Source organism: Dermacentor albipictus, chromosome 1 (assembly GCF_038994185.2).
Source record: "Dermacentor albipictus isolate Rhodes 1998 colony chromosome 1, USDA_Dalb.pri_finalv2, whole genome shotgun sequence".
NCBI classification, from domain to species: Eukaryota; Metazoa; Arthropoda; class Arachnida; order Ixodida; family Ixodidae; genus Dermacentor; species Dermacentor albipictus.
Genome location: NC_091821.1, coordinates 109,643,756 through 109,659,655, shown reverse-complemented (window position 1 = coordinate 109,659,655; position 15,900 = coordinate 109,643,756). Strand labels below are relative to the sequence as shown.

At 45.3% G+C, this 15,900-nt stretch overlaps 1 protein-coding gene across 3 annotated transcripts in view; it reads left to right on the top strand.

The window, feature by feature from the left end:
• Positions 1–15,900, top strand: part of Dlg5 (Discs large 5) — a 172,575-nt gene that overhangs the window by 108,762 nt on the left and 47,913 nt on the right. For all 3 annotated transcript variants that reach the window (XM_065439425.1, XM_065439424.1, XM_065439426.1), the window contains one exon: positions 9,434–9,681. In XM_065439425.1, coding sequence (XP_065295497.1) covers positions 9,434–9,681 — 248 coding nt within the window. The remainder of the gene's footprint in view (positions 1–9,433; positions 9,682–15,900) is intronic.

Genomic DNA, 15,900 nt, shown 5'->3' with positions numbered 1-15,900 from the left:
AGGGCGTGGCCTTTGCCGCACAGCTGGCATTTCAGCTCACACCTGTGGTCACTTGACGGGTTCTCGAGGCCGCAGCCCCGGCACTTGACGTTCGTCGGGTCTGGGCACACGTCAGCGCGATGTCCGAGTCGGCCACAGGCGACACACACTTCGTATTTTTTGCGGTACAGCTGGCATCTGTGCAGTGCCCCGTTGAGGTAAATCCACCTTGGCACTTCTTTCTCCTTGAAGAGGATAAAGATCGACTGCGAATCTTTTCCCAGCCTGCGGACGCCTCGAATCTTGGGGTTATCCTTGCGGTCTAGGCGGTACAGAATTTCTTCGATGGAGTATCCGAGTGGAACCCCGTGGATGACTCCCTTTCCGCAGTGCTCGGGGGTGGCCACGTAGGCGAACGTCTCCACTTGTTCTCCGTCGAACATGAGGTGTTTCACGCTCGCGTACTTCAGCTTCCTCTCCGCACTCGTAGTGATGACGAGAACGGAGTGCTGCTTCATATTTGGAGTTATTATATCTTCCTTCTCTTCGCGTGGGTTAATCCCCGCCGACATTTTGATGACGTCAGTCAGATATGCTGTTCCATATTTTGTAAGCTTAACTAAGCCGCCACGTGGTCGGAGAACAATTTTCTCGCCGCCGTCTGGAATGCGCGTATGCTGACGCTCGATCGACTTGGCCGCCATTTTCCTGCCTGCTTGCCTCTGCCGGGCTCGCTGTTTCGCACTTTTCTGCCCGCTCTTCTCTAGCGGCACGTACCTTCCTCCTTCGCTAGCGTACCATTGTCCTGGAACCGAAGATTCCTCGGGTGTAGTCGCTCCTTCCATAGTAGCCATGATTCACAACTTCCGCGCGACCACGAGCGGCAAACGATCCTCCGGTGGGGACGCCGCGGGCCCGATCGGCCGCGGTAGCCTCAGCGCCTCAGCTACGTGCTGCGTTGAACACACAAAGTCCAAAAATGGAGGAAATAAGGTCCCACTTGCGGAGAAAGCGGTATCCTCGTGGTCCTCTCGAGTTCCGTCGTCGATTGAGCACAAAGCCTAGGAAAACAAGATCGAAAGACTGCCGAAAAAGGCCAAAATTCGCACAGCCCATCGGAAGCGCATACCTCAGGTATGCTCTCATTCTTTTTTTTTTTTTTTCCTGTCGCGCGATATGGGGGGGTCGACTTACAATCGTGTAAATACGGTATGTTTTTACTCTGCATATGTAGATGACATCCAGATAGGTTACAAATCATGTAATCTAAGTATCTGCGAGTGACAAGTACAGCTTGGCTTAAACAAGTTGTCTAAGTAGGCGGACGAGAACGGTTTTAAACTAAACCCTCAAAAAAGTATGTGAATCTTCTTTATTCAACAAGAGAGGTATACTGTCGGACTCCGTAATAGATCTCGATGGAGAATGACTATCTGTAAGCCGTGAACATACATTTTAGAGCGCAGCTCTTTGGCGTCCGTTCCTGGGTTTCGCGTCGTCGTCGGCGTTGTCGTCGGCCTCGTAACCAGCTCCGCCCCCCTTTCATCCCCCCAGCGCTAGCAGCGACCGACTGATACCGCTGGATGCCGCTGACGCCGCTAGAGAGTCAAGATAACGTGACTGCATAGAACACCGTCGCCGCCATGCAGAAAGAGGAGGAAAGGGTCCCCCCCCCTTTTTCTTGTGTGGCGGATAGGGTGCTCTTCAGTTGCCGACGCGCCGGTTATTTCACGTAGGCCCCGGCACGTCGACGAATACGTGACCACCTTCCCACGGCTAGACCTGGTTCTTAGCGCTGCGGAAGCGAGGGTATCATATTGTTTGTGTCGGCATCGGTGGCGTTGTCCCTGAAACCAACTCCGCAGTTGGGGTTGACTCACTATCGGCGTCAGCGGCATCAGTCAGTCGCTGCTATCTCTTCCCTCCTCCCTTTATCGTGTTGTCTGCTTGCTGCGCGCGCTTCTGCCCCCATCGTTTGCCGCTGGGTGTACACGCCGCCCCCCTCCCCCCTCTTCCTGCGAGTCTGCGGTTGTCAAAGCGCCGGCTCAAACTTAATTCCTTTCTTCGCTCCTCCTCCAATGCAACCCCTGTGCGGTGGCAATCAGAGAGCCAGATCGGTGGCGGCGGATCTGTATATGTGCACCGCCCGAGCCGAAATTGCCGCTGCCGTTAGACAAACAGCAATTTCCTAACACTTATGCGGGAGAACATCCCGTTCCTCTCGCTCGTAACGCGTCCCACGGCTGTGACAACCTCGCGAGGCACTTGTATAGATCTCGTCTTTGAGAATCAAGCATTGGTGTACCAAGTCGAACATATATCAGTCTATTTCTCCGACCACAAAGCTTCCTTCATGACTGTCAAGAACTGTTAGTGGAGTCTTTGTTAAAGGATTACGTGTGCAAAATTAAAAAAAAATTCTGTGATAACGCATACATGTGTTGCTCGATTTCTTTGCCTCAATCTATCGAAAAGGTGAAACAGCTTATTTGCTGCGCTCAAATTTCGCATTAGGAAGTAACGTAATCGTCGGTAATTTTTTTAGGTATCATTTTAGACTACAAGTCCACTTTTGTCCCGCACCTGAAGTATCTTAGAGCAAAGTGCCTCAAGACTATGAATCTGCTAAAGCTCTTGTCATGCACATCCTGGGGGAGCAGCAGGAGATGCCTTATAAGCTTGTACAAAAGTCTAATATTATCACGTCGTGACTACAGAGCAATACTCTATAATTCTGCTAAGCCTAGTGCTTTGAAAATGTTAGATCGTACCCACCACTTAGGCATTTGCCTTGCTACAGGTGCCTTCAGGATTAGTCCTGTGCATAGCCTGTACATCAAATCTACCAAATGGTCTCTATACTTCCAAAGGACATATTTAATCTTTTCCTATGCCCTAAAGGTAAAATCAGCTGTGAATCATCCATGTCATTCAATTATTCATGACTTGTCCATGGCTAGGCTGTTCCATAACTGCCCAGCCACTAGGCCTCCTCTGCCCCTCCGATTGGGAGCACTGTCAGAAGAAACAGGTGTTCCCGTTCTAGAGAATGTCATAATGGCTCCTGCTAGGCTTCCACCGCCTTGGGAGTGGCAGACCATCCAGTATGACATCTCCTTTGTAGAAATATCAAAACGGGCACCTGAGACACATATACATTCATATTTTCTTTAACTTTGGGAGAAGTATTCTTGTACTGAATTTTATACGGATGCTTCCAAATCGTTTACTGCTGTTGCTTACGCAGCTCTGGGACCGTGTTTTTCAATGTGTGGCGCGCTAAATTTGCGTACAGGTATTTTTACACCGGAAATTTATGCAATCTTCTCGGTAGTTAAACACATAAAGCAAATTAGTATTACAAGAGCAATCGTGTTCACAGACTCGTTGAGCATCGTTAGAGCTCTAATGAGTCTGCAAAAAACCCAAGAATTCAGTTTATAATGAACTCTACAGCTTACTGTGCTCGGCTTTCAAGAACAACCAAGTCATCATAGTATGCTGTGTACCTGGCCATAGAGGCGTTAAAGGCAACGTTGTGGCAGACGAAAGTGCACGTCAGTAGTTTTTGAATATACAAACACAAACATAGCCATCCCTCCTGCAGACCTAAAGCCTTTCTTGCACCATGAGTTGCAAAAATGTTGGCCAAGGCAGTGGGATAATGAAGTGTCAAGTAAGCTACATGTGATCAAACCAAGAATTGGGAAATGGATATCTCAGAAAACAAGATATGAGGAAGTGCTTCTTTGCAGGCTAAGGATCGGGCATACCTATTTGGTCATTCCAGTGACTGTATGCGGCGCGACGGTAGGTCAAAATGGCTGCCGAGATGGTGATAAGGCGATCTCGCAAGCGTGTGCATCTCGAGCAGCAAAGCATGTCAGGCGCTCCAGTTTCGCTGCAAACCATACTTTCACTCTCGCTTGAGAGACGCAAAGGTGTGTAAATGAAGGTGAAGGTACGTTCAACGCTGGTCACATCATATGCTGTGGCATCAAGTCCATTGGAGACGATTTTTGCAAAGGGCAGCACAGAAGCGTTGCGGAAAAAGGAGACATGGACAGGAAAGACGCTCACTTACGACTAAGTATATGTTCGGAGACAAACCACCAGGAATGTTATTGCGCATGCGCTGTCATCGATAATTGTAAAAAAAAAATGTTTACATTTTATATATATAAAAAATTTGCCTAACAACGGGGCATGGATCACTACATCAATAATGACAGCTATAGTGTAGGTGACAGCAACAACGACACGTGCAAGTGGCCTGACAGAAGTCATTCCAAAAAAAACCTTCGGGGGGAGAGTGACAGAGGAGGTGACATAGAAATTTAGCCGAGGGTGAGGAACTTAAATTTATTATCCATCATATGCGTTGACGGGGCACTAATACAAAGGTTAGCGTGAGTGTGAATCTGACCTGCCTCAAGGATTTCCCTTTCGCATCTGCCTTTGGATCTGCTTACAATCTCGGTTTTTTCGAAAAGGTGTTTACAGCCACAATCTCTGCAATGCAGGAAGGTGCACGGAGTTGCTCAGGTCCTTTAAACAATGAAGAATGTTCTCTTAGCCTGTCATTTAGACAGCGCCCCGTCTGCCCAATGTAATCTATCCCACAGTCGAGTGGTATCTTATATACCACTTTGGTAGCACAGGAGGCAAGTGGTTTCATGTGCTTCTTTTCACAGGTCTTGTTCTTCTTGTGGCCATTTTGCAAGGGCGCACAACTGAGAAAGCTTGAGAGGAGCTATGAAGACGGAGGTCAATGCCATGTTTTTTCCCAAACCTTTTTGGGTTGTGTGAAATCGTTTTGTCACTGAAAATATACTTAGTTTCAAGCACGGAGTAAGACATATAGGAGGTGAAACTCCCGTCAGCGCGAGCGAGCGCGGGCGACCAGATAAAGTCACAATTGTTGCATGCGCTGACGCTACCCTATGCAGTGGTGGCACCATGCGGCGCGTCGTAGAAGCCGCAGCGGAAAAAAAAAAAAGCAGCGCCCGGCAGGCGGCTTCGGCAGCTCCGGCAATCACTCCGACGGCGCCCGCTCAAAGGATACGACAACCAGAAGCTGCGTATCATCTTATAGCTGTCATGGAGAACGCGTTTTATTTTTTACTGTGCTCAAATGGCTGAAGCGTAGCAGCAGTTGCTCTTCGGGCTACAAGCGGTAAAGAAGCGCGCGAGCACGCGCGAGAGTGCCCTCAGTAGAAGTCAGGCGCACGCGGCCGAACGGGAGCAACACGCTCGACCGGTTGCCCTGGCAACCGAAACGGCGGTAATTTCTTCCCATGCCGCCAGGTGCCGCCAGCATGAAAATATATCCGCGGGCTTGTGACCTTTTCTGGTCGCCGCAAACAGCGGAGTTTCCACTCCTAAAGATTTCTTGCTCCGTGGTTTCAAGTGAGCGTCTTTCCTGTCCACGTCTCCTTTTTCCGCAACGCCTCTGCACTCCCCTTTGCAAAAATAATGTCAAACCAACTAGCTCAACAGCTTACTATTCAATTAGGAACACCGAGGTCAGCGTCCAATCGCTCTGCCTGTAGATGAGTGCAATCAATGGCCCGCCGCACTGCGTTAATGCCGCAGTATGTGAAGGTACAGGCTCTGTAAAGGTCATTATGTCGTTACTAGACTTGAAGATGCTCCCGGGCATGAAGCCATATATTTGTGTTTTCGCAAACACTTAGTAAACGCAAGCGCATGCTGGTAACAGATGTTAGTTGTTTTTCAAGCGCTCCTGTTTTCAACAAATTAATCCTGTGCTGTAAAAAACTAACTTTAGTGCATTTTTAAATGTAAGCTAAAAAAAAAAAACGGCTGTAAAATACAACAATTTATGAAACTCCTAATGTACAGGGATGATCACGCTTGTCTAGAGCCTCGAGCAGCATACGGCAGAGCAAATGAACTGAAATTTCGGGTAGCTGTTTGACTAAGAACAAAGAACTTGTGCCTGAACGTGTTTCACGTTTTTCCACTTGCGTTTCCAGTGGTTTCTTTGTAACTTGGTACCTCCCTTAAAATATGTTTCTTCCTTGTGCAGAGCTCGGCTGGGTCGCTGTAGACAAGTGGGATCACCTCTGTATGCGATTCAGTGTCATGCAAATGTAGTACGAGCTTCGTAACTGGTTCCAGTGCCTCAGGTCATTACGTTTCTCTTGAAGTATATTTTAAAGACACCCTAGCGGTGAACACTCACTACGGCATGGTTTGAGCACTGCGGCACACTGCACAGGCGATTTCTATTCCCTTTTTTCCTCATCGGCGGTTCCATGCACACCACCAGACCGAGCCGCCGAAGTGCGTCGCAGATTTTTATCACGGGGTGAGGGCTTCGGAGGAGGGCCGCGTGGCGCCGCCTGCGTCGCTGGAACGACCGAATAGGACACACTCTTACCTCCTTACAGGAAGTGATCCTCTGAGATGGGATAGATGTGGAGACATTCTTACAGTCCTCCATGTCCTTATCCAGTGCCCTGAAATAAAAGTGCAGTGTAAAAGTACTTTTATCCCGCATATTGTGAGCACATCCCTCTTCACCCAGTATTCTTTCTGAGCCATGAGCCGCTTTTTGATTTTAGAACAGTCTTAATGCTTTTAGCAGATTTAAGCACCATAGAAGTTATCTGGCCAGGCTATTTGTAGCACCGCCTCGCCTGGCAGGCTGCAGCTGCAGTGCAAAAATTGTCGCAGCACGTGCCTCTGAGCCCTTGACTTCAATGACGTTCTTGATGCACTAGTGCTGTTGCATACGTTTTATTATATCATCTCTTCGTAATGGAACATTTCTACTCATAGCCCACATCATGATTCACTGTCACTATTTTAATACTAATTTATTTTATGCAATTTACAGCAACAAGTTTTAGGCCTCTTTACAGCCACATTGTATCCACCATTTGCGACTCACTGTCCACTCCATTCGAAATACGTTGACAACCCATCACCATATGTCATGGCAGTCTTTGGCCATAGCTGGCCATTGCACCATTAAACACTACACATCATCATCATCACATCTTGACTGTTTGGGATTGCTTGCACCGTTGTAGTACATGTACTGTAGTGACCCTCAGATTGGTAATGATCCGTGTGGTATTGTTACCTTACATACTCTTTTATTTTCAAAGAGTACAGCTTATCACACGAGCAGTGCTGACATACAGCATCAGTAGTAGTGTATGCCTACTGGATACCATACTTATTGATGCAGCCTTCGCTTACTATGGACAGCTACAGTTTTTCATTTGATGCATTAACATGCACATGTTAGCGCTCAAGATGCATTAGGTTGGTGGATTTCTGCTGTAACTAAAAAGAAAAAGAACATACCTTGGGCAACTTATTATGTTAAATGCATCTACAGTTTGTTCTACAATCTACAAGTGTGCATAGAAACTCCTGTAATATTGCTGGAGTTGTAACAAGTTGTTATATAGTCAACTTCTGTTAATGTAACCCTGATGGGACCAATGACATTGATCTAGTTATCTGGTGGGTTGAATGTAACAAGATACAGCCAAAGCGTCAAAACACATCACTGATTCATTGGGTAGTAGTTTCCCGATTCTTACACGCCCCCAATTCAAATGTGCACTTGCTTTCTATGTGTCCTGAGTAGAACACTAATGTAGAAATGACATTAAAGCTTCTAAACAAAGTAGAAATATAACGCACGTCCAATTTTTTTAGCAAGAAAATATGGGCAAGGCTCTAATGCGGGGTCTGATTGGGCCGCGCAGGTAATTTTCAGCCCAATTTTCGTGGGGGGAAAAAAAGGATGTCTGTTAGAATTGGGTAAATATCATAATCAGGCATTGTGAGCTATGGTTATTACTGGAAAATCTTCCTATGGCAGGCTGGATGTCCCCTAAGCTTTGCCGACACAGACCCTGCCTTAAAGGGGTCGCCATTGGAATCGTTGTAGGGGTCAGGCATGTGCGTAAAGTTAAAATCTCTACTCTTGTGTCCTGTCTGCATACCTCACCTCTTTTTTGCAAACGCATTCGTGTTGTCCACTTCTCTACTCTTGTGTCCTGTCTGCACGCCTCACCTCTTTATTGCAACGGCGTTCGTGTTGGCCACTTCTCTACTCTGGTGTCCTGTCTGCACGCCTCACCTCTTTTTTGCGCAACATTCGTGTTGTCCACTTCTCTACTCTTGTGTCCTGTCTGCACGCCTCACCTCTTTTTTGCGCAACATTCGTGTTGTCCACTTCTCTACTCTTGTGTCCTGTCTGCACGCCTCACCTCTTTTTTGCAACGGCGTTCGTGTTGTGCACTTCTCTACTCTTGTGTCTTGTCTGCACGCCTCACCTCATTTTTTGCAACGGCGTTCGTGTTGTCCACTTCTCTACACTTGTGTCCTGTCTGCACGCCTCACCTCTTTTTTGCAACGGCATTCGTGTTGTCCACTTCTCTACTTTTGTGTCCTGTCTGCACGCCTCACCTCTTTTTTACAACGGTGTTCGTGTTGTCCACTTCTCAACTCTTGTGTCCTGTCTGCACGCCTCACCTCTTTTTTCCAACGGCGTTCGTGTTGTCCACTTCTCTACTCTTGTGTCCTGTCTACACGCCTCGCCTCTTTTTTGCATGGCGTTCGTGTTGTCCACTTCTCTACTCTTGTGTCCTGTCTGCATGCCTCACCTCTTTCTTGCAACGGTGTTCGTGTTGTGCACTTCTCTACTCTTGTGCCTTGTCTGCACACCTCACCTCTTTTTTGCAACGGCGTTCATGTTGTCCACTTCTATACACTTGTGTCCTGTCTGCACGCCTCACCTCTTTTTTGCAACGGCATTCGTATTGTCCACTTCTCTACTCTTGTGTCCTGTCTGCACGCCTCACCTCTTTTTTACAGCGGTGTTTGTGTTGTCCACTTCTCTAGTGTCCTGTCTGCACTCCTCACCTCTTTTTTCCAACGGCGTTCATGTTGTCCACTTCTCCACTCTTGTGTCCTGTCTGCACGCCTCACCTCTTTTTTGCACGGCGTTCGTGTTGTCCACTTCTCTACTCTTGTGTCCTGTCTGCATTCCTCACCTCTTTTTTGCATAATGAATCCTTACCAACTAGCTCAGCTTTCTGTCGTTCAAATTATCTGCTGAAGGCTAATTTTAGGATCGAAATAATGGAATTTTGGACCCATAGGAATGCAAGGGTGTTGGCCAGGACCTCCAGCTGGGATGGAATTAGCCGAAAAGTCTAACTGCCGTTGAATTAACAGAAGTCTGCTGTAGTAGCATGTATGCATGTTAAATAACTCACAAAGGGATGTTGACATTGGATTTAAATCCTATAATGCTGAAGGTCTATGCTGGCATTATTCCATTGATGTGATAATTTATCATAAGTGCACTTCATGCTATGCACATACTTTCTATCACACTACAAGAACTAGCAGAACATGTGGCATGATGGCACATTCTTTATTCTGCCTCTTATCAATGCAGGGCAGAAGAGGAGCTGCTAATGAAGCGAAGTCTGCTAGACTTGGAGGAAGGGGGCACTGGGCGAAGGGGCTCCACTTCAACCCGGCGCAGCTTCTTTCGTCGACGGAGGCACCAGCAGCGCTCACGAGAAGATGGCAAAGAACTGGCCTCTTTCTCTGACGTTTCAATCAACAACAGTTGCGGGGGCTCTGCAGGCACCCTTGCTGAGGATGTGCCACCAACCTACCTTCGTGTGGACCGGCTGAACTGTGAGTCCAGATTTTATGTGGCTGTTATTGCCCACATAAATTCTTTGTGGTTTTCTTTTGTTGCTGTACAAAGCTTCCACTCACATTTCTGCAAACTAGGCCTACACTTGTGGTGCATGCGGTCTGTGAAATGAAACGAAATGAACTAGCTGGGGGACATCATACCTTCAAAAGGATAGACTGATGTGCTAGTCAGTATGGCATTATGTACTGTGTAGTGCGAATGGAACACACAAGGCAACAGAAAGACATTTTTTGTTTAGCTTCACTCTGCATAAGTTTGTTTTGCTTGACTGTGAACATTTGTTCCATGTTACTGTAAACCCTCACAACAGTGAAATTGCACTTTATTTTATTAATTTCCTGAAGTTAACTGGGACATAGTCCCACTCTAAATGCATTTTAGGTGAAAAGCAAATAAGCAAAAGCTCAGCATGTTCATTGTCCCAGGCAGCAGCCTAGACCTGCACATTCTTCTTCCTCCACTGAAGCAGGCATGCATGCACACAACGCAATGCCCATCCTGATACTTTACTTTCCAGCATAATGCATGGTCATGTCTATCACATACGTTAGCAAAAAATTTGGAGGACGCTTAAGCTTCGCCTTTAAGAGTGGAACGCGATAACATTCAAAGATTCCTGACTGATTGTCATGCTTCCCGGCAACTGCAGCTTATCCCAGATAGACAGATACATTCATTCATTCATATTCATCATCAGCAGCAGCAGCAGCAGCCTGGCTACGCCCACTGCAGGGCAAAGGCCTCTCCCATACTTCTCCAACTACCCCAGTCATGTGCTAATTGTGGCCATGTTGTCCCTGCAAACTTCTTAATCTCATCCGCCCACATAACTTTCTGCCGCCCCCTGCTACGCGTCCCTTGGAATCCAGCCCATAACCCTTAATGACCATCAGTTATCTTTCCTCCTCATTACATGTCCTGCCCATGCCCATTTCTTTTTCTTGATTTCAACTAAGATGTCATTAACTTGCATTTGTTCTTTCACCCAATCTGCTCTTTTCTTATCCCTTAACGTTACATCCATCATTCTTCTTTCCATAGCTCATTGCGTCGTCCTCGATTTAAGTAGAACCCTTTTCGTAAGCCTCCAGGTTTCTGCCCCGTAGGTGAGTACTGGTAAGACACTGCTGTTATACACTTTTCTTTTGAGGGATAATGGCAACCTGCTGTTCATTATCCGAGAATGCCTGCCAAACGCACCCCAGGCCATTCTTATTCTTCTGATTATTTCAGTCTCATGATCTGCATCCGTGGTCATTATCTGACCTAAGTAGATGTATTTCCTTACCACTTCCAGTGCCTCGCTACCTATCGTAAACTGCTGTTCTCTCCCGAGGCTGTTAAACATTACTTTAGTTTTCTGCAAATTAATTTTTAGACCCGTCCTTCTGCTTTGCCTCTCCAGGTCAGTGAGCATGCATCGCAATTGGTCCCCCTCTCTGTTACTAAGCAAGGCAATATCATCAGTGAATCGCAAGTTACTAAGGTATTCTCCATTAACTCTTATCTCCAATTCTTCCCAATCCAGGCCTCTGAATACCTCCTGTAAACACGCTGTGAATAGCATTGGACAGATCATATCTCCCTGCCCCAGCTACCTTCCCCCTTTTCATTGCTCCCAAGGCTTTCTTTACTTCTTCCAGCCTTACTTGTGGGATGTCAACTTCCTCTAGACTGTTCTCTCTTCGATTAGTGTAGGGGGTGCCACTGGTACTGTATAAATCTCTATAGAACTCCTCAGCCACTTGAACTATCTCATCCATATTAGTAATGATATTGCCGGCTTTGTCTCTTAATGCATACATCTGATTCTTGCCAATTCCTAGTTTCTTCTTCACTGCTTTTAGGCTTCCTCCGTTCCTGAGAGCATGTTCAATTCTATCCATATTATACTTCCTTATGTCAGCTGTCTTACGCTTGTTGATTAACTTCGAAAGTTCTGCCAGTTCTATTCAAGCTGTAGGGTTAGAGGCTTTCATACATTGGCGTTTCTTGATCAGATCTTTCGTCTCCTGCGATAGCTTACTGGTATCCTGTCTATCGGAGTTACCACCGACTTCTGTTGCACACTCTTTCATGATGCCCATAAGATTGTCGTTCATTGCTTCAACACTAAGGTCCTCTTCGTGAGTTAAAGCCGAATACCTGTTCTGTAGCGTGATCCGGAATTCCTATATTTTCCCTCTTACTGCTAACTCATTGATCGGCTTCTTATGTACCAGTTTATTCTGTTCCCTCCTCAAGTCTAGGCTAATTTGAGTTCTTACCATCGTATGTTCACTGCAGCGCACCTTGCCGAGCACGTCCACATCTTGCATGATGCCAGGGTTAGCGCAGAGTATGAAGTCTATTTTATTTCTAGTCTCGCCATTCGGGCTCCTCCACGTCCACTTTCGTCTGTCCCGCTTGCTGAAGAAAGTGTTCATTACCCGCATGTTATTCTGTTCTGCAAACTCTATTAATAACTCTCCCCTGCTATTCCTAGCACCTATGCCATATTCCCCCACTGACTTGTCTACAGCCTGCCTCTTGCCTACCCTGGCAGTATAATGTATTTTGTTTTGACTTTATCCATCGCCGATTCCACATCTTCATAGATGTTTTCGACTTCCTGGTCATCATGATTGGATGTAGGGGCGTAGACCTGCACGACCTTCAATTTGTACCTCTTATCAAATTTCACAATAAGACCTTCATTACATTCGTACATTCATTAGACGTGCATAATATGGTACACCTTGGACATTCAGTACGTCCATTAGATATCCAGATTTATCCAGAAAACGTTGTATGGATGTACGATAGATCATCGCAATTGCATCCAGATCATGTAAGTGCATACCTGCCAACCCTCCCAATTCGCCCGGGAGACTCCCTATTTTTTACTGAGCTTTCCGATTGTACGATCACTGTCTTATATTTCCCGAAAAGTGGTCTCTGTTTGCGCAATAATGCTTTTTTTTTAAACCGGCACCGCGGTATCTACAGCCACATTGTAATTGTCAGCATCACTAACGATGGCCGCACTAGCATCGGTATCATCGACTAAGTAGCTGACTACGGTGCCTAGTAAGCCAATTAAAGCCAGAGCCAATGTAGCTCTCGCATTTCATGCATGGAGGAGGGATTTCATGCGTGCCTTCCTCCACGGTGCATCTTGTTGCTGCTGCTTGCGTGTTTGATTAGTGTTGGCTAGGCTGCGTGTGTGCGGTGCACCGTGTAAAGTTAGAATCCTCGTGTGCTTGATGCCATGGCGCTATCAAAGCCCTAGAAAAGCTATTTGCAGAAGTTTTTCCGATTTTATACTTTTGAATTTCTGTGCTTTTTGACATCAAGAAAAGGAGAACATTTTGCATTCAGTACAACGTGTGAATGCGACGTCAGCGTGTCTGACGGTGACAAAGGTGACTCGAAACTGCACGTTTCCATGGCGAAGCATCAAAGCTATGTTCACACCGCTAAGCAGCAAGGCAACATTGTGAACTTTTTCCGGAACAAGTGCGACGACAGTGTCATACGTGTGGAGTGCCTGTTTACGGGATTCCTCGTCGAACACTACCTACCCCTTAATGTCAGCAACCACGCTGGGCCTCGTCTACGGAAAATGTTTCCCAAATGTGATGAGGTGAAGCGCTATGGATGTCGGTGCAACTCTAAAAAGCTACTCAAGAATTTGGAGGTGGCCAACCTGAAATTTATTTCACAGGCATCGCTCTTGAGTCTTCGTTTCTTTATTCATAGTTTCCCTCAGCTGCTGCCCCGAGATTCCAACTAATCTGCAGAAGACGCTTTAGCTGCTCTCAAGGCTGAGTTTGCCAAACTACAGGCATAGTCTTCCAGAGGACATTCTGAATGAACAAAGCTGGGACGTGCAGTTGTCTATGGTTGGAAAAGTGAAAAACGCTGATGGAAAACTTGTTTCACTGAGTTGCTAAGGTGATGCTGGATTTTCTTGTGATACCACATAGCAACGCAAAGTGCAAGAGGATTTTTAGCACGGCGTGAAAAAGTAGGACTGAATTCCGCTCATCAATGTGCAACACAACCTTCCAACACCTGCTGCTAGTGAAGGGACATCAGTCTGGACCATGTTTTTAGCAAAGCTACTCAAACAAATTTTGGAAGTGAGCAAAGTCTGCTACTGTAATTTCCCTGTAAAAGGACTCAACGAACACTGCCTGAAAGTCCCACCGGAAGTTGAAACAGTGAACGCACCTCCCCCCCCCCCCACCCCCCGCCTTGTTGGCGCGAATAAAAAGTCGCCCGATATTTTATCCTGCAGGTTGGCAGCAGTGGCGTAGCCAGAAATTTCGTTCGGGGGGGGGCTCAAGTTGCAGCTCGGCCTCCTCCTTATGAGGAAGCATTAGCTCGAGTGCTCCTATCTAAATACATGTAAAAGGAAAATTCGTTTTTCTCGACAACCACCGCACCAAATTTGACAAGGTTTGTTGCATTTAAAAGAAAAACTTAAAATATAGTGTCTGTTGGTTTCAAATTCTCGAGTTAGGTCGGCAAGTTTTTATTAAAATTGGCAAGAATTGAACATTTTCAAAGAACGAAACTATCAAGTTTACAACTCTCTAACTCAACAACAAAAAAGGGTAATTCAATTCTGTAAATTGCCTCTGATAGTACATCTAAAGTGAACAAAATTGATATGTTACACATGAATATAAAAAAAATTAATAATATGGCAATACAGCTTTTGCAGAACCCTTGTACCCAACGTAACAAATTCACGTAAGATGCAAAATGACATATCGAATTTGTCCGCTTTGAAGATCTCGTGGATGCCGTTTACAGAACCGCAATATCTGTTCTTCGCGCAGAGCTATGGATTTGTAAACTTCGCGCTTCTATTTTTTTCAAGCGGTCGTGTATTTGAAAATCTTCTTAACAAAATTCAGGACATAACTCAAAATTCCGCTTCCAACAGTCGCCAGAACTTGACTTTCTAGCTCAAATGCAACAAATTTGATTAAAATCTGCCGAGTGGTTATATCGGAAAAACGTTCTTGCGTTTTTCATGTATTTGAATAGGCCGCGTCAGAGTTGGGCTCGAGCTAAAGCTTCCTCTTAAGAGAAGCTTTAGCTCCCTTAAATTCCACTAAAAGAGGAATTCCTTTTTCTCGGCAACCACTGCACCAAATTTGACGAGGTTTGTTGCATTTAAAAGAAAAACTTTAGTTATAGTGACGGCTGGTTTCTAATTTTTCATTTAGGTTGTCAATTCTTATTGAAAATCGACCAAAGTCGCACATTTTTCGCAAACGAAATTACCAAGTTTAAAACTCTAACTCAACAATGAAGAATGATGTCACAATTATGTGAAAAGCACCTAATAGTACATCTACAGCGGACAAAATTGATTTGTTACACTTGAATCTCAAAAAAGATAAGTAATATGGAAATGCGGCTTTTGCAGAACACTTGTACACAACGTAACCAACTCATGTAAGATACAAATTTACGCGCCAAGTTTATCCACTTTGACTGTTATAATATATGCCGTTTACAGAGCCGCGATATCTGTTCTTGATGCAGAGCTGCTAGTTTGTAAACATCGTGCTTCTATTTTTTTCGAACTTTCGATTTTTTCAACATATTTTAAACAAGATTCAGGCACTAAATCTAAATTCCGCTTCCAGGAGACACTAGAATTTAACTTTCTCAAATGCAACAAATTTAATTAAAAGCGATCCAGAGGTTACCTCAGAAAAGCGTTTCTGCGTTTTTCATTTATTTGAATAGGCCGCGTCGGAGTTGGGCCCGAGCTAAAGCTTCCTCTTAAACAATTTGTCAAGGGATCAAACACATGAATAACTGCGCTACCATTGCCAAAGATGCTGCAAACAAATTCTTGAACGCTACGCAATGTCAAAAAAAGTAAAATATTTGTTTTTTCATAAAATAATATACTCGTATGTGCCAAAAATTGTGCCCAAAATAACTTATATCAAGGCTTTCATGTTTTTTGTCTATTTAATAAATAAAGAAAATATCACACGAACTTTAGAACTATATCAGTTAGAAACCAGCAAAGGAGTGCATGTAGCTGATATGAAATATATAAAGGCCATGAAATGAACAAGTTGAGGACAAATATGTTAATGAAACTGTCGTTCAAGAACCGCGTGTTTACATTCTTGTACCCATGCAACGACCAGTGAAAAATATCAATGACGCTGTCATTT